This window comes from Cricetulus griseus, chromosome 8 (assembly GCF_003668045.3).
Source record: "Cricetulus griseus strain 17A/GY chromosome 8, alternate assembly CriGri-PICRH-1.0, whole genome shotgun sequence".
NCBI classification, from domain to species: Eukaryota; Metazoa; Chordata; class Mammalia; order Rodentia; family Cricetidae; genus Cricetulus; species Cricetulus griseus.
The window spans coordinates 55,597,619-55,616,762 of NC_048601.1; the positions used below are offsets into that span (position 1 = coordinate 55,597,619).

The 19,144-nt window shown below is 45.7% G+C and overlaps 1 protein-coding gene across 1 annotated transcript in view; it reads left to right on the plus strand.

Moving 5' to 3' along the window:
- Nucleotides 1-4: 4 nt before the first annotated feature.
- Cfap92 (cilia and flagella associated protein 92 (putative)) overlaps nucleotides 5-19,144 on the plus strand; it is a 40,533-nt gene continuing 21,393 nt past the window's right edge. Inside the window, exons 1-7 of the mRNA XM_027428711.2 lie at nucleotides 5-285; nucleotides 4,279-4,466; nucleotides 5,123-5,327; nucleotides 10,430-10,564; nucleotides 11,692-11,761; nucleotides 12,838-12,959; nucleotides 16,554-16,703. Coding sequence (XP_027284512.1) covers nucleotides 21-285; nucleotides 4,279-4,466; nucleotides 5,123-5,327; nucleotides 10,430-10,564; nucleotides 11,692-11,761; nucleotides 12,838-12,959; nucleotides 16,554-16,703 — 1,135 coding nt within the window. The 5' untranslated portion in view covers nucleotides 5-20. The remainder of the gene's footprint in view (nucleotides 286-4,278; nucleotides 4,467-5,122; nucleotides 5,328-10,429; nucleotides 10,565-11,691; nucleotides 11,762-12,837; nucleotides 12,960-16,553; nucleotides 16,704-19,144) is intronic.

Below are 19,144 nucleotides of genomic sequence, written 5' to 3' on the forward strand. Positions count from 1 at the left end.
CTGTTCTGGTGCTGTGTAACATGTCCCTGAAGGCCTGGGAATGGGAGGAAGACGGAAGAGCAAGCATGGAGCCTGCCTCCTCCATGGCTAGTGCTTACCAGTCAGCAAGCGAGTATGAGACAGATGAGTACCCGAAATCCAGGACCCCAGCCCAGGAGTGGGACTCGGAGGACCAGTTCAGCAGCTTGGAATCCTCGGAGGGGCCTCCCTGTTCCTTTAACACTGATGTGCCCCAGGTTGTCCCCTGCAGATTCGTTATTTCACTGGCCTTCCCCGTGCAATCGGGTAGGTGCTAAAGCACAGCTTTATTGAACTTCTGCACAAGGCAGGACACTACTGGCTTCTTCTCCACCAAGTCCCCTCCCGTGATAGAGAGGCTGGCACCAACTGAGGCAGATGTCAGAAAAAGAACAGAAAATTCAGGGGGCCCAGCTATTGGCTAGGCATGAAAGTGCTCACTCAGTACACTCAGGGGCCCTAAGAAGCAGGTCATATTCATATTCTTTCCTGCCCCAGCCTCCTCTCCCCTCTCCCTCCCTTTACCCCTCCCTCTTCTCTCTCCTCTACCTCTCCCTTCCTCCATCATCCCTCCTCCTCTTTCCCTTAGCTGAACAATTTTGCAGAAGTTAAGACTTGGCTCCCACCTGCGGTAGTGGTGCACACCTTTAATCCCAGCACTTGGGAGGCAGAGGCAGGTGGATCTCTGTGAGTTCCAGGCCAGCCTGGTCTACAGAGTGAATTCCAGGACATCCAGGGCTACACAGTGAAACCCTGTCTCAAAAATACAGAAACATGGCTGGAGAGATGGCTCAGTGGTTAAGAGCACTGACTGTTCTTCCAGAGGTCCTGAGTTCAGTTCCCAGCAACCACATGGTGGCTCACAACCACCTTGAATGAGATATGATGCCCTCTGCTGGCATGCAGGCAGAAGACTGTATACATAATAAATAAAACCTTAAAAAAAAGAAACAAAACAAAGACTTGGTTCCCGTAAATGGTTTGTCTGTTACCCAATGCCTTTCTTGAAACACATCCCAGATTCATTGCCCAAAGTCTCTGGAGTCAAGAAGTATATCAGTTTAGTAGGATAGTAGGGGACCCACACTTGTTGGTTGCAAATGGGAACCCTTGTTTTCCTTATCAGGGTGCCAGTCTAGGCTAAGCACTGGACAAGTGGCCTTCCTTCCTCTGTTCCATATATCTTTAGTTTTACTTCTTGCTTGATGGGCTAGTCTAGACACTTGGCTTCCTATGGACAGGCCTGTGCAAACAGGGCAAACCTAGCCTGTGTTGATTTATCTTGATTATCAACTTGATGGGATTTAGAGTCATCATGGAAACAAACAGTTGGCTATGTCTGTGAAGGGTTATCTAGGCCAACTCTAAATGTGGGCAGCCCTGTTCTGTGGGACCAAGTCTGGAAGTGAATACAAAGGAGAAAGTACGCTGAGCACCAGCGTCCATCTCTGACTGTGGATGCCTCATGCTCCTGTGGTCATAGCTTCCCGTCAAGGTGGATGGCATCCTCTGGAACTGGAAGCCAAGAAAAGGACTTACTGCCCTAAGCTGTTTTGCCGGCATCTCACAGGTTAGCAACCAATACACAGACCACAGTTCTTCAAGTCTCAGGTTACCTCCTCCTATTATCTTTCCTGCTAGAGCAAGTCACATGGTTCAGTTGGGGACAGAAAACAGTGCTTTAGCTTGTGATTCTTCACCCCTTCCTCCTCCTCTTAAATACCCTGTTTGATTGACTCTTCTCCTTGCAGTTCTGTCTTGTTAGGTATTTGACTTGTTTATAATTGTGCTATCTGCTTGGTGAGTCAAACCCATTGTCATTGTGTGGGGACCTCCTCTTTCCACAGGTGCTTTTCTTCTAAATCTTGGGCCTATTGGTATCAAACAAAAGAACTGGAAAAGTTATCTGGCTGAAACCAGCCAAATGAAAACTGGTGCTCAGCTGACCAACCTTTGGCCTGCATGTCCCTGCAGCACACTGTAGACATGCTGTTCTTATATTATCATTTTCACTCAAGGGGATTTGCAGAACTCATCTTCAGAACTTTACAAAACCCTTGACATACTTCTAGCTGGAAAACATTTCTAGATTCATTACTTCCTCCTTTGTCATACTTTCTTTTTCTGTTGTTGTGATATCATGCCCTGACAAAAGCTACTTTTTTTTTCCCCCTGACTCGGTTCAAGGGTACAGCCCATCATGTATGCAAGTCCCAATGTCAGGAGCTCTCTTCCAAACTGCCTAATACTAACTACTGTGTCAGCACAGGCTTGAAGCAGTAGCTGCTGCCTGGGGTTGAAGACCCAGAGTCACAGAACTGCCTCTTTGGCTGTTGCAGGAACAGTGGTAGTGTGTCTAGCATGTTCAAGGTCTGGACTTTGACCTTGATCATGCTAGACCTTTTCTCAGTGCTGCAAAACAAGACAAAACCAGCCAAAACCAAACAAACAAAAACCTGAAAAAATTGAAAAAGAGAAACAAACAAGAACCCAGAACCCAGAAACAAAAAATAAAGGGAAAAAGAGTAGCTTTAAGGGTTGTCATACTTTAGGGTACAGGTGATGGCATACTCCTTTAGTTCCAGCACTCAGGAGGTAGAAGGTGGTGGATCTCTCTGAGTTCGAGGCTAGCCTGGTCTATGTGGTGAGTTCCAGGCCCAGCCAAGACAACATAGTGATACCCTGTCTCGAAGAGATAGTGGAGGTAGAGGCTATCATATTTAAATTTTTTTTGTTCTCATTAGTTTTTATTTTGTGTTCTAAAGATAATGATATTTGGATTGATATTTATGGAAAACCGGGTTCATACTGAAAGCCCTTGGAGGCAGAAGGGTCATTTGAGTCCAAGAACCTGAGACCAGCCTGGGAACTTGCTGAGATCTTGTCTCAAAACAAAACCAACTTGAACAAAACATTCTCAAGTGTATGTGGGGTTCCTAAGCGCCATCTTGTGGTAGGAAAAGACCCAACTTAAAAGGTTCTTTTAAGCTCTGGCTGACTCTGGTGGTCCCTTGGGTTCTGGCTCTGTTGGCTGAGCCCAGCCTCACTTCTGTATCTCATCAGCCTGTCTACTTGACATAGATGACATCACTTAAGAAGTTTTTGCTAGGCTGCTTCCTCTGTCTGGATGTCTGCCATCTTGGCTCCTACCAGATTCTGCTAAGAGGTCCTGCTGTTCCCAGGACTTTGTTCATGTTCCTACCACATTGTCCTGAGATTTTGAGGTCTGATTTTGACTTGATTCTTAGGGCTGGGCCTGGGGTGAGATGGGCCAGGTGGCTAACACAAAGTCTTAAGGAGAGGCTACTCCCAGAGCCGTGCCCTTCAACTTTGTATGCATGGTATTTAGTCACAGGCTGTCTTCTGCTGAACTGGGTCTGAATCTTCTCTTCAAGCTGATGGATAAGAATATGGCCGTCCATAGCCCCCCCTCTCCCCCAGCAATATACTCTCTGGGTTAGTCAACTTTGTCACAGAAAAATACCAGAGGGGGCTCAGTGGTTAAGAGCACTGACTGTTCTTCCAGAGGCCCTGAGTTCAATTCCCAGCAACCACATGGTGGCTCACAACCACCTTGAATTAGATCTGATACCCTCTGCTGGCATGCAGGCACAAGACTATATACATAATAAATAAAATCTTAAAAAAAGAGAAAAATATCAGAGACACTCAACTTGTAAGGAGGGGAGGGCTGTTCCAGATCACAGTTTCAGACCTTGATGACTTGGATTATGGTTACTTGGGGCCTGTCACCAAGCAGGACGTTATGGTGGAAGTGCCTGGGGAGAAAACAGCCAGGGTGGCGGTGGGGTGGGGCAAAGACAGACAGAGGGAGTAGATGCTGGTAACCCAGTATCACCTCTGGGGATGTACTCCCCTGACTAGTCTCCTCTTATGAAGTCCAACTCTTAGTTTCTACTACTTTTGGTAATGGCACTGACTAGGAACACAGGGCCTATTAGAGACATTCACAAACTACAGCAATGTTTCTAGCCTTTGGGGAGCTGTGGGCCTAGATCTTCTTTCCCAAAGGGTTAGAGCAAGGTTCATTAAATTTGTGTCTTCTAGGGGGCTGGAGAAATGGCTCAGTGGTTAAGAGGACTGTCTGCTCTTCCAAAGGACCTGGGTTCAATCCCAGCACCTACATGGCTGCTCACAACTGTCTAACTGCAAGACCTGACACCCTCACACAGATGTACATGCAGTCAAAATACCAATGCACATAAAATAAACATGATTGAAAACAATTGTGTCTTCTAGGTCAAAAGGGAAAAGCTTCAAATCTCAGTGATAAAAAGAAAACCCCTAAACCAGACAACCGGGCAGCAAAGACTCGTCAATTCTACCACATTGAATATTTTTTCCTGCCCGATGATGTAGAACCCAAAAAAGTTGATGTTGTGTTGTTTCCTGGTGTGGCCAAAGTGTTTCTGGAGTCAGGAATAAAGGTGGGTGGTGTGTGTGTGTCTTTACATGGAGTGTCACACTGAGGATGCAAAAGGTGCCCCACTGACCTACAGCTGACACAAGGGTGGAACATTCTAGATATATGGGATCCTGGGTGAGTGAGATGTCGATTGGACCTGCAGATACAATTACACGGCTTCTTCTTTAGATTTCTTTACCCTGTAGCTTCTTGAATGTTTCATCAAACAAGGTTTTTGTTTTGTTTTGTTTATTTTTCAAGTGCTGAGCATTCACTGTAAGCCCTGATGGTTCTTTCTTAGCATGTGTACACAGTGTGTGTGTGTGTGTGTGTGTGTGTGTGTGTGTGTGTGTGTGTGTATGTGTGTGTGTGTGAACGTTCATGTTGGAGGACTATTCCAACATGCGTTCACATATTGAAATTCCTGCAATGGCTTGGCTCTGAGCCATTGCTGGGAAGTTATCACCAGGGACACTATGCATGCGTTTGCTTAGATTTTAGTTTTCAAGGAAATGGTCACCCTGACAGGGTCCAGTACAGAGGAACCCACTTCCCTGGGATTTAGAGTTATAAGCAGACACATAAGCCATCGAGGTAGAGGGTGCTTGCTATGTTGCTTCTGGGGGTAGGCTGTGGGTTGGTCCTTCATTTCCCAGTCTCTGAACGGTGTTTATATAGACTGTGAAGCCATGGCGAGAAGACGACAAAATCTGGGTGTCATGGAGCCAAACTTTTAATGTCAACATGACGAAGGAATTATTGAAGAAAATAAATTTCCACAAAATCACTTTGAAGCTCTGGGACACCAGGGACAAAGTTTCTAAAAAAGTCAGGTACCATCGGCTGAAGACAGCTACTTTCCTGGAAGACCCAGAATCTTTCGGTAAGTCAGGTGTTTTGATTGTATTCTATGTGCTTCTGACAGTTTAACTTATGTTTTCTCACTACAGGTTGGACATACTTAGTCCAGAAATGTAAAGTCTGAAATGATACCAAGTTTGATACTTTTTTTCTTTTTGGTTTTTTTCGAGACAGGGTTTCTTTGTGTAGCTTTGGAGCCTGTCCTGGAATGTGCTCTGTAGACCAGGCTGGCCTCGAACTCACAGAGATCCATCTGCCTCGGCCTTCTGAGTGCTGGGATTAAAGGTGTGGGCCACAACTACTGCCTGGCAAGTTTGATACTTTTTGAACACTGACACTATAGCTCAAGTGGAAAATCCCACAGCTGAAGTCACATGACAGATCGTGGTCAAAACAAAGGCTCATCAAAGTACCTTGTAGTGCTCTTCCGGACGATGATGGGAGAGTTCACACAGCACGAAAGGACCTCCTGTTTAGAGTAGGGTTTCTTCCCTAAGAACCTTCATTTGTACATGAGTATGTACTAAATCTGAAATGTACTAAATAAAATCCCCTATTTAACATAGGGGATTTTAACTCTGTAACATCAGAGTAAAAGCCAGTGCTCCTCTGTGCTCCCATCTGATTAACCTGGTGCCTACACTGCTTTCTGTCTTGGGTGTGCCATCCACCCAGGACACACTTGGGAGCCATGGTGTGTCTGTGTACTTGGGCAGTGTCTATGTACCTCCTTCACTTTGGTGACCTTTTGTTCCAGAGCAGCTCTGAGGTGAGTTCCCATCCCTAGCCTGTCTCCCCAAACTGACAGTGCATGTTTATGCCAAGTTAAAGAGGGATACCAAGAAACAAAAGAAGGATTTTGCTTGTGTGTACAGCTTAGTGGTAATGGGTGTGTGTTGCATGTATGAGTTTCCGGATTCTGTCTCGAGTTCCAGGAAAAGAAATAGACTGTTAAGAATTCCACCTCCTCCAGCTGGAGTGGTGCTCAATTGGTAAAGTGCCTGCCACGGAAATATGAAGACCCAACTCTGACCTTCTAAACCTCACAGGAAGAAGATAGGTGTGGTGGCATGCACCTGTAACCATAGTTTTGAGGAGGTAGAGATAAGGGTTCCTGGAACTTGTGACCACCAGCCTAGCCAAATTGGTGAGTTTCAGGTCTAGTGAAAGACTGTCTCAAAAACTAAGGTAGAATGGTATTGAAGAAGATACTAAACTTCAACTTCTGGCTTCTGCATGCATTCTCACCCCCTCCAAACACAAATGCACAAATGCGACCTCTTCAGAACAACATGCTGTCATCTCTATGTAGCCCATTTTGGGGGGGGGGTTGTTGTTGTAGTAGTGCTGGGAGTGGAATCCAGGGTCTTGTACATGCTAGGCAAATGCTCTACTTCTGAGCTATCACCTGGACCTTTTTTTTTTTTTTTAACCCAAGTTTACCTTGGGATTGGATATTACTAAGTTGCCCAGGCTGGCCTGGAACTTTTGATCCTTGTGTTACAGCCTCACTAGTGCTGGGATTACAGGGCTATGTGTCACACCACACCAGTGTCAGATTCTTCTGAACCTCCCTCAAACAGCAAGGAGAGAGGGACAGAGAGACAGATGCTGTGATGTCATAGCCATCCTGTCCCATCTCCTCCTTATCCTAGCTGTTGACTATAGGCAGGCAGGCTCTTTTTTTTTTTTTTTTTTTTCTGACACAGGATGTGGTAGTTTGAATGTATTACCCCCATAAGCTCACAGGGAGTGGCACTATTAAGAGGTGTGGCATTGTTGGAGTAGGTTTGGCCTTGTTGGGAGAAGTGTGTCACTGTGGAGACAGGCTTTGAGTTCATATATATATATGCTCAAACCTTGCCCAGTGTCTCAGAACACTTCTTTTGCCTGTGGGATCAAGATATACCTCCTCTACTCTCAGCTCCTTCTCCAGCACCATGTCTGCCTGCATGCCTCCATGTCCCACCATGGTGATAATGGACTAAACCTCTGAAAGTGTAAGCCACCCAATTAAATGTCTTTCTTTGGAAGAGCTGCCACGGTCATGGTGTCTCTTCACAGCAATAGAAACCCCAACTAAGACATAGGGTTTCCCTGTGTAGCCACGACTATCCTAAAACTCATTCTTCAGATCAGGCTGGCCTCGAACTCACAAAGATTCACCTACCTCTGCCTCTCAAGTGCTTGGATTAAAGGTGTGTGCCATCATCATCCAGCTATAGGTGGTTCTTGAACATCCCTCTCACCTCTAAAAAAAGGAGAAAAGACCATGTGGCCATGACACTAGTGTGCTACAGGCAGGATGGTGAGAGTGGCCTCCTAAGACTCGCACAACGAGAGAGAATATTTGTTATCCGTGGAGAACGTAAAGACTAGAATGGAGCTGGGAAGGCGTGGACGCTGGGTAAGAATCCCGTGACTCTCTCTGACTCTCAGAGAGTGTAAAGAGAATCTGTGGGGGTACGTGCTGTTTTTGTTGTTGGCTTTCAGATAAGTATAGTCATCCCACTTGAGAGTGGATTGAGACCACCCTTGAATGGAAGTGGGAGTGGCAGAATCACATATTGGTTTTGGGTAACTGGGAGACTTTGGCTTCCCAGGTTGCCTTCTTGAGGGCCATTTTGACACCTCAGGCTTGGGAACTTGTAATGTGTACTCTGAGCATTTGGGCCAGGTGCTTTCTGGCCATGGGCTTTCCTGTGGATGAAAGCATGCAGTATCCTAGGCTCAAGAATCCCTTCGCACATTGCCAGGTGTCTTCAGTGGGTTCAAGTCACCACTCACTGAGAACCACTGATACAAATCTAAACTCATACCATAGAGTTTCTATGGGAAAATGGGACCAATATATAGCTTTTGTCATTCAGACAAGAGAGATTTATTTTTGTTCTCAGGATGTAGGCTAGGCTACTGGCTACCTGCAGCAGATGTCCTCTGTTGGTTCCAGGGCCTGGCCTGAGCAGAATTTCTGGTCCATGTCTGCCTACCATTACAGCAGGTGTTGGGGCAGGGGCTTCAGCATGGCCTGGTGAAAGGGCCTCGGAATCCAGTGGGCCAGAAGAAAGAGGTCTGGACCCTGTAGGGAGGGCCCATAGTCTCTGCCTAGGGTGCTTGGAGCCACAGCAAGAGCTTTCCCCTGAGCTCTGTCCCAAGCTTTGTGTCCAAGCCTCTTGTTTTAAATAAATTTTTTTTTTCCATTAAAGGAACAGAATATAAAAACCAGTTAGGAATGTCTAGGAAAAAGGAGGAAAAACTGAAATCGCACAGTGTCTGTCCAGAGATGGTCATTATGATAGCTTCCTTGTGGATCTGCCTTTTGTCCCCTAAAGATACCTAGTAGACACCTTACTCCTTGGGAGTATAGACACACCCTACGAGGTCTGTTCTATAGTGCAGGAGGGAGGACCTTTGTTTGTCGGATCATGCACTAAAGGTCAGTGCATGTGGTAGGGTGCACTGACCTACTACCTCTGCAGCAGAGCTAGCCTTTGTGCTTCCTCATGCTCAGCTCCTTGGACGTGCAGTGCTGGGTGAAAACAGCATCATCCTTCAAATCCACAGATGTTATGGGAGCCTCTCCTATGCTATCTATTCTTGAGCCTCCTCTCCCAGCACTGCTTCCTATTTGGTGGCATCTTATTTTGCCAGTGAACTTGTAGGAGTGGCCACACCCTTTGGGCGTGGTTTTAGGTGCAGAGGTGATCTGATTAAGGTAGAGGAGGGCCTGGTTTTCTCTCTTGGGTTGCATGCCCATCGGGGGAGCAGAGACTGCATTTTCTGGAGCAGGCAGACCATGGTGTTTATTTACTCTTATCTGTGTAAGTCTTTTCCTAATAAACACATATTTATCATTTATCTTGGGTCTGATGAACTCATTTAACCCCGCCTTCATTCCTACTTGACTAAGGTTTTCTGGAGCTCTGTCCCATGGCTGTCTGCTTCAATTCTCACTCTCTTCACATCCTTCTCTCTCCTGCTACCAGGGCCAGTGCCTCTCCATCAGTCTTGGTGTTTCATTGAAGGCCTTTTAGGACTTGCTCCCTCAGGTTCCATTGTTCTGTTGGAGCACTCACTCCCTCACTCAGGACATTCGGCTCCAGACAGGGCTTCCTTCTGGCAGCTGGCCACATCTTGCGGGGGGAGGGGGGGCTCTCTCAGACCTATACCTTTCTCCAAAAATTTTTATCTGCCTTTCAACAATGAGTCAAATTTAACTTCTTCTTTTTCACTTCTTGAAGTTTTCATGACCTTCACTTATTCCCTTATTCACTTATACATTCACAATGTAGTCATGGAGTGCTTGACACTAGCAGGAGTGGGAGGCTCCATGCTGACAGAGGGACTGGCCTGGGGGTGTAACTCCCTGGCTGGGAGCAAGGAGTGCTTGTGGTCCTGGTTGTTCGAAGGCAGTGGTTCTCAACCTTCATTATCTTTTGACCCTTTAAGACAGTTCCCTGTGTTGTGGTGGCCCACTATTATTTTGCTTCTTCTTCTTCTTTTTCTTCTTCTTCTTCTTCTTCTTCTTCTTCTTCTTCTTCTCTCTCTCTCTCTCTTTCTCTCTCTCTCTCTCTTTTTTTTTTGGTTTTTCGAGACAGGGTTTCTCTGTATTGCTTTGTAGGTTGTCTTGGCACTTGCTCTGGATACCAGGCTGGCCTCGAACTCAACAGAGATCCGCCTGCCTCTGCCTCCCAAGTGCTGGGACTAAAGGTGTGTGCCACTAAGGCCCGGCTTGTTGCTAAACTGTAATGAATCATAATGTGAACATCTGATAAGCAGGATATCTGATATGGTCATGACCCACAGGTTGAGAACCTCTGTTCTAAGGACCCTGATATGGAAAAGTTACTTAAGCATCAGGTTCCTCATGTATATATGAGGGACATAGCAACTCCTTCCTTGCAGTGGCATGCAGACATCTGTGGGATAGCACACACAGGTGCTTGGGGGAGCTAAGGTACAAGCACTTGGCCCCAACAGATGTGTGACTAAGTTCCTAGTATTTGATGGCAGTGCCGTAGATTATCCTCTTGTCCTCTGCTGTATGTCCACGGGAGGTGTCAGAAGACAGGGTGTGGTAAGTGTCCAGTAGGCATTTTTGACAGATCCATTTTCTCATTCCAGAGGAAGTGAAGTTTTTGGTTTTAAGTCAGAAAAGGTTGTCTACAGTTGCCAATGAAAAACCCAACATTTTCCCCGAGGAGTTGAAGGAAGAGAATATACCAGGTGACCAAGAAAAACACATAAAGTCTTCACAAGGTGAGGAGTCATGGCCAGGAGACAGGCCAGCGTGCATCCCATGTCCCATCCAGTCCTCATTCCCGTGTCCCTGGCTGGCTTAATTTTGATGACTGATTCTCCTCCCCTGCCCTGCATTCTCTCCCCACTTCTCTTTCCCTCTTTTGATTTTTGTTGTTTTTGTTTTTCAAGACAGGGTTCCTCTGTGTAACAGCCCTAGCTCTCCTGGCACTCACTCTGTAGACCAGGCTGGCCTCCAACTCACAGAGATCTGCCTGCCTCTGTCTCCTGAGTGCTAGGTTTGAAGATGTGTGCCACCACTGCCCGGCCCCTCTTTTGATTTTTTGAGCCAGGGTCACTAACTTGGCCTAGAACTTGCTGTGTAGGCCAGTAGGCCAGGCTGGCTTTGAATTTGAAGTCTTAGCCTCCTAAATGTTGGAATTGCAACTATGAGCCAACATGCAGCTGATTTAATGGGTGTTTGTTTCACAAGTAAACAAAACAAAACAAAATACAACAATCAATCTTGGGCTTTGGAAGTTAAGAAAATGCAGTCACTATAGAAAAGTGTAAAAAGGTGGGAAAATAATCTATGATCCCATCACCAATTGCAGCTGGTGGGACATTTTGGTTGTTCTGTTACATCAGATTTCTCTGTTCTAGGATTCATTTTGTTTTTGTTTTTAGCATATGGGTTTACCCAAGAGACACACAGCGCATCTGTCTTCTGAGAGGGTTTCTGTATTATCACAAGCAGCTTTGTATAAAGTTCAATTGTGGTGATGATGTAGTATTTCTATCTAAAAGGATTGTAATTTGGCTAACCATTCATTCCTTATAGCTGGGAAGTTGAGACTCTCAGGAGTGCTCTCAGCATACCACAATGTATTGATAATGTACTGAAGCAGACATAGACCTTCCTCCTTCTTGGTGGGTAGGGTTCCACTGGCCTTCCTTTGCACAAAAATTGGAATTAATCTGGTGTGTGTCCTTCATTCATTAAGAAACCCTGCTTTCTGAAGGCCCCTCGCTGTGTTAGGCCTTTGCTAGCAGATGTGCCACTGAAATGAGCAGGGCCATCGTTTGCTGGGAACTAGCACAGAGTGGAGCTGGGAAATTCCTGGTAATGTTTGGTTCTCACCAAGTAGAGGCTGAAATTGCTAAGAACGGCGAGGAATGTGAGAAGTCCATCAAGATGGAGGACCCTTCTGTGCCTCGGTAAGGAGCGCTGCTTACTTGGTGTCGGAGTAAGGCTCCTCCTTACTGGCCTGCTCAGAGTCACTATACACTTTTTTGCTGGTTTTGGTTAAGGGGGAGCTGAAGCAATCCAGGGAAAGGGAAAGACCAGGGAAGGAAACGGAGCTGCTGCTGTTGGGCGCCAGGCACCCGCTCCTCGCCAGGAGTGCTTTTCCGAGACTGACCCTCCATGTTGGGTGGTTTGACTGTCAATCCCCACTTTCTGCACAAGGCATTGAGGGCCTCCAGTGAGTTTCACAAAATCAGAAATCCGGAATCTGGGGCAGCCTCAGTCTGTGTAGCCTCGTCTAGGGCTTCCAGGAAGTCACCATGCTGGGTCCTCAGACAGCCAAGCTGGTTCTGGGGAAGCAGGGGTGGAGAATGGAAATACATCTGTGGGTCTGGGGTGCTATGAGGAGAGCCAGGAGCACATTCAGTAGGTAGTGTTGGCGTCCTCTGCTGGGTCTTCTTTGGCAACAGTCTCTCTGCTGCTCTGCTAGGCTTACATTCTCAAGCTCAAGCCATTCTCTTGCTTCAACCTCTTGAGTGTGGGACTAGAAAGGTGCACGTAGTCATGTCTAGCTAATAATTTTGACTTTTAAATATTGTTTTTCATTGGATTTACATATTAATTTGAGAATATTGAACCGCACCCGTGATCACGGCATATCCTTTTACTTAATGTGCACCCTCCTTCCTAGATTTTAGTGGAGTTAATATTCACTTATCATAGATGTTGATAATTCTTGAAAGTTCCTAGATGTCTCATAGTTTTAGCTACTTTAGGAATATATTATTTTTCTTCACGTTTTCTAGTTGGTTTGAATCTTGGTTATGCAAGTGTGGCCCACTGTATCTCCGTTACTAGAGAGATAGATAGACCTAATGAATCCCAGGCTGCTCAGGCTTCTGAGGCATACTCCACATTTGACAAAGTCCCTAGGCCATTCACATGCATATATTTTTTAAGAAGAAAGTAAAATCCAATGAGCAGATTCTCAAAATATGGCACCTGTGTGCCTTTTCTTCACTGTCCTGTCTCTGTGAGCATTTTCTAGACGGACCCCCACAAAAACACCGATTTCTTTGACTGGAACAACCATGATGGAGATCAAGGAAATCATCGAGAAAGCGTCATTGAGCAGCTTAACAAACCTGCTAGAAAAACAGAAGTCTCAAAGTAAGTTATGATGGGATTTTGACATTTCATAACAGAATTAGACTTGAAAAGTTATGAAATATTTAAATTTAAGGTATTTGAATCAGATTCTTTGACATCTGACTAAGTATTAGATACTATACTGTATTATATATACTTTCATTTGCTCATCCATCCATCCATCCATCCATCCATCCATCCATCCATCCATTTGCTTGTCTGTCCGTCCATCCATCCACTCACCCACAGAATTTTGTTCCTTTTCACTCTACCAATAGTTTTGGATTCCTGGTCCATGCACTATGAAAATGTCTGCTCTCTAAAGGGAACTTCCCAATGAACAGTTGGAACACTGCGTGGTAGTGCCATGTTTGGGGGTAGGTTCTGGGTTTTGGGGTTATGGGAAAACTCCATGATAGACAAGGGATTGTTTGCTTCTTGGGGAAATGAAGGGCACAGCATCTTATGTCATGGGCTGTCTCATACAAAGCATGACATCTTTGCCTGTGGAGCAATAAGAACCCTCAGAAGCCATTTGTCCTGGTTGAGGTTTCTTGTTTGTTTGGTTTGTTTTCTAACTTGACACAAGCTAGAGTCATCTGAGAAGAGGAACCTCAACTGGGAACACGCCTTCATCAGCTTGCCTGTAGGCAAGCCTGTATGGCATTTTCTTCTTTCTTTCTTTCTTTCTTTCTTTCTTTCTTTCTTTCTTTCTTTCTTTCTTTCTTCCTTTTTGAGACAGGGTTTCTCCGTGGCTTTGGAGGCTGTCCTGGAACTAGGTCTTGTAGACCAGGCTGGTCTCCAACTCACAGAGCTCTGCCTGCCTCTGCCTCCCAAGTGCTGGGATTAAGGGCGTGCGCCACCACCATCTGGCTTGAATTTTCTTGATTAATGATTGATGTGGGGCAGTGCCACACCTGGGCTGGTGGTCCTCCATGGTATAAGGAAGCAGACTGAACTAGCCAGGTGAGCAAACCAGTAAGCGGAATTCCCCCATGGCCTCTGCTTCAGGTTCCTGTCAGCTTGAGTTCTTGATTTGGTTTCTCTTGATGATGACCTGTGAACTGTACAAACCCTTTCTTCCCTAAGTTTCTTTTGGTCGTGGTGTTTTATCAGAGCAAAGGAAACCCAAGACACTGAACAATCTACCTGCTCATTCTTAGCCTGGGTTTTCTCACTGAATTTTTGGAAATCGGGTGAGTGACTAGTGAGAATTGAGGCTTCTCTTGATGGGTTGCTTCACCTTAGTCCTGGGCAGCTGCTGTGTTTATTTCCTCATGTGCCAATCATCCGTCATTTCCCAGGGCTACAGAGAAGGACTGAGTCCTGCTCTCGTCCAGGTATTGGAGGCACAGCAGCATAAGTCTCTCTTCTACTTTGGAGGCCCTGAGGTGTGGTCTCCACACTCACATTTGGATACCTCTCAAGTCCTCCAGAGGGTTCTCTCCTCTAGAAAATGTGTTTTTAATATTTTAGTGAGGGGTTTCCAACCATTCCTTTTATTTTGAATGAAGGCAGAAAAAAATTCACAGAAAATAAAACAACTATGGGCCGCAATTTAGGATTTAATATTTTGCCTTATTTCACTATTTCTTGTTTTTTTTTCTATGTATGTATGCTTATGTGTGTGGTATGTGTGCATATGTGCCTGCACATTCGTGTGTGTGTGTGTGTGTGTGTGTGTGTGTGTGTGTGTGTGTGTGTGTGTGTGTATGTATGCACGAGTGGTTCCATGAATTTCAAAATATACATTTCAAGGTCAGAAGGTTGACCCTGGAAGTCTGTCCTTGACTTCCACTTTCGATGGGGTCTCTTTGTGGCCATATACACCAGGATGGCCAGCTCCTGGGGATCCCCCTGTCTCTCCCATCTCTCCATGGAACACTGGAACTACAGCTGTGTGCTGCTGTGTCTGACTTTATGTGGGTTCTGTAGATTCGAACTCAGGTCCTCATGCATATGGGTCAAATCTTTTACCCATGGAGCCATCTCCCTAGCCCCTCTTTTTCATGTTTTAAGGAACAAAAGATAACAGATACAGTATACGTGCTCATGGCATCCTGCTTTTTGAGGGACATACCTTTCTTGTTTCCTTCCTTCAACCATCTACTCTCACACGTTCAGATAACATAGTGCTCCACTCCCGGGATGTGTGGAAATTGCTCAATGGTCTCCAACACCTTCAGCTTACTCATTTGAAGTTTACTCATGCCCACATATGTAAAGACGCTGGCTACCTTCATTCCGACTATTGCAGAGCTCTCTGTCAGATAGATATACTACTACCCTTCTGTCAAGAGACACTTGAATTTCCCAAATGGCTTTCTATCCTTGACACCATCGCAGTGACCACTGTGTTCCTATTCCTTGGGAGACTTGTGGATAAGATAGTTGTCTGCACCTGGTTTTGATTGTTCTTGTCTAGGTGGGGCTTCACTGTCCTGATGTCCTGAGGGTCTCCCCTTCTCCTCAATTCCAGTGCTCAGCCACATTGGCTCTACACCATTGGCTTCCAGTATGGGTGTCCAGCATTTTAGAGACTTGTGCAGTTCCAGCTTTACATGATCTGCCTTACACTGTCTGCTAATTGTGGATGTCAGTGGTAGATGACCTTCCCAGACAGGTTTATGACATCCTCTGACTTCACTTGTGGTATCTTGCTTTGTGTAGAAGTTATTTCACTACCTCTTTCTAGTTTATACTATGGCTAACACCTGGGAAACCTTTCTTTGTATGATGCCAGTTCAGGCAGGCTCTGAAGTTTATTCTGGAGTTCATTTCAGAGATGGTATGGGATAGCCCTGCAATTTCCACTGCTTAAAATGGTCAGTCTCTGCCTCTTGCTGAAAGCCCCTGCTTTCCTGCTGTTTTGAAATGCTCCCTCTGGCTCCAATCAAATCTCCCATGTGTGTATCTGAGCCTGGGCTTTCTAGACTTTTCCACTGGCTGTCATGATCCCCAAGCTATCAGCCTGTGCCATTGCCTGAGACCAACCTGAGCTAAACACTTCTACTTTTTTAAAGTGAAGGTCTCGTTATGCAGCTCTAGCTGGCCTAGAACTCTATGTAACCCTGGCTGGCCTGGAACTCACTATGTAGACAGAGACAACTTCAAACTCACCTCTGTAAGTCCACCTGCCTCTGTCTCCCGAGTGCTAGGGTTAAAGCAGGAGCCACCAGACCTGGCTGAGCCGAGTATTTTTCTTTTTGCTCCTGTTCTCCTCCCAGCACACTGCTGTTTTTAGACAGATGAGGTATCTGGGGTTAGAAGCCCTTCCCCACTCCTGTAGAAGGTGGAACTGGGTTTTGAACTTAGCTCTGCACCGTTCTGTGACTGAGTGACTCAAGCAGTTGGAGCACAGTTAGTGTCATCACCATGGTGACCTCAGTCTCAGAGTGGTTGGGAACACCTTCACTCTATACCTACCAATAGCCAATGATAGTGTGTCACCTAAGCTAGCCACCTCCCTGGTAGTGAGGAAGAGACAGCAGTACAAAAGATAGCCCCCAATTTCTAGGAGCTTCCAGAATCTTCCTGATCTCTATGTCATATGTGAACGCACATATTGAAGCATGGTAAATCCCTCCTTAACATTTATTTCTTTTGGCTCTAAAGTTAAAGGGAAAGATTCAGAGACAAAGAAGAAAGCCCCAAAGAAAATGAAGAAATATCAAACAGAGGAGGAGGCAGAACCGAAGCTGGCGGCTGCTTCCTGGAAGCCCAGCGTCTTCTCCATCCAGCTGTCCATCATGCCACTCCTTGCTGGTAGCTAATGTGTTTAGAATGTTCACCTGTGAGACACTTGTGGTGACTGAGATCTTGCTGTGTCCCTCGTTTCCTCCTCATTGTCACCCCAGGAATCTCTCAATTGTTCAGAGAAATAAATGCAGGCCCAGGGAGGTTAGCTACCATGCAGCATCACACAGATTACAAGTGTAGAGCAGGATTTCAACACGAGTGTTTGACTCCAAAGTACAAGGAAACCTGTGAGAACTGTCGTGGCTTCGTTTGGTAAATAAGGAGCGGCCCTCTAGTGGCTGCTTTCCTACAGTTCCTCATCAAAGCATCCAGTAGAGGGAACAGAAGGATGCAGTTCACATGGACCATTTGTGACATATTCTTCATGTCCCATCATTCACTTCTCATGAGAAGCTTCTGTCCTTCCACTCAATGAGCTTGGGATGGTGTTGGGGCAGGGGTTTTTCATTGTCACTATTGTTTTTTGTTGAGGAAAAATCGTGTTAAATAGCCTACCCAGCGTATACAGGTCAGTGGTGGATTGAGGACTATATTGTTTTGACTTGTAAGATTTTTCATGTTTTAGAAATTATGCTTCTACCTTCTGGCAAACAATGAACAGCTATTTCTTATACTCATGTATTTTGATGCAATCTCAAGATAAATTTTAGATTAAATTATGTAATATTTAAAAAAGAGTGATATGGGGAAAACAATCTTTTTTTTTTCTATTTAGAGAAAATAATTTCAAACCCTTTCCAAACATTTTTTCTGGCTTTTCATTCAGGAGGAGTGTGCACCCTCCACTAGCTATTTTGTGGAGGTGCAGGCTCTGTTCTGAGATGGCACCAATCCACACACCTGTCAAGACAAAGTGTCGCAGAAGACAATGTGTGCAAACTGCTCGGTATAGGATCTTGCTAACAGAGGGGCTCTGGTCGTGAGGTGACAGGTCATTGGGAGAGCAGATATCAGATACTGGTGGTTCCAGGAAAGCAGAGATGAACCCAACCTTACAGCAACTGCAGGTGGTGGTCAATCAGAATGGCCTGGACTAAGGGCCAGCTGCTTTCAACATGAAATCATAGCCTGAGATTTTCCATCCCAAAACTCGCACCATTCTGTTTGGTAAACATCTTCTATTTTTGGTTAGGCCTGAGGTTGTCTATACCACTGTAGGAGACAGCAGTGGGTCCCCAGTGGGACTTTTGGGAGATCCTGAGCTTGGGCGTGAACTCTTGCATTAAAGGAGGGGGGTTGTGTGTGGAGGGCTGGGGAGAGTGAGCAGCCTGGGTAGGCTGCTGGCTCTATAGTGTAAAAGCTCAACAACCTTGGGTGATTACTTAACATATCGGAAGCTCAGCTTCCCTTCCATAAAGGGAATATGACAGCAACCCCAGAAGAGTATCTCAAGGATCAGGCAACCATGATGTCTGTTTAGAGCTGGCACTTGTAAGAGCTTGTTTCTCCTTCCTTCACATAGCAGCAGGACATTTCTTCTGGGAAATTGTGTCCCATGGGAGTGACTTGGTAAGGGTGGAAGCATTTTTGGTCATCATAGCTAGGAGCAGGGTGCTACTGGCACCTGTAGGGTGCTGCTGCATGTTTTGTCATTTGTACCAGGTGGGAGAGGAAGTAGGGCATATGCCACAGGTGCCGGTCATGTTCTCTTCAGATAGCTGTTTAACGGCGATGGTTAGAGAGGTGCCTATCTCTCAGCTCCAGTGACCTACATGGACACCACTTGCCTTCACTGGTGTTTTGTTTTCATTTAGCAGCTTGGCCACTAGCACTGTCTGAAGTGAAGGCCAGGCTCCAAGTCTGCATGCTCGCAGCCACACAGCCACTAAGCACTTGAAATGTGGCCAGTATGGAGAAGGAACACTGACAATGGCACAGGCCTAGAAGAGAGGCTGTATAGTCACCCACCTGTGTAGAAGTCACAGACTGGACCAGTTATCTCTGTGCAGGTGGCACCCACACAGTAAAAAACTACTATACTCAGAGTGATTCAGGAAATATGGGCCTTATCTTTAGATGATCAAGATGAAATGATAAAAATTCAGTCCTCTTAGGGAGCTGATTTGGTTTGAGATGTTGGCATTCACCATTCCACCTGTGGGCATTTCCAAGTTTTTCCAGTTCTGAGGATGGACCCCGCAGCTTTGGGGATACTAGCCACATCCCAGCTCTTGATTTTTGGAAACAAGAGTCTTGCTGTGTAGCCCAGGCTGTCCTAGAACTTAAGCATCTCCTACCTCATTCTCCTGGGTGCTAGGATCAGAAATGATTACCACCGGGTCCAGTGTTCTGATTCTTAAAGGTTTTAAAATTTTCCTCTGTGGTATGAATCTTTTTTAAAAATCTTTTCTTTTTTTCTCCTTTTATTGAAAATAGATTCTTTTCTCACATAAAATCCTCTGATTATGCTTCCCCTCCCCCCACTTGTCCCTGTTCCTCTGTCTTAG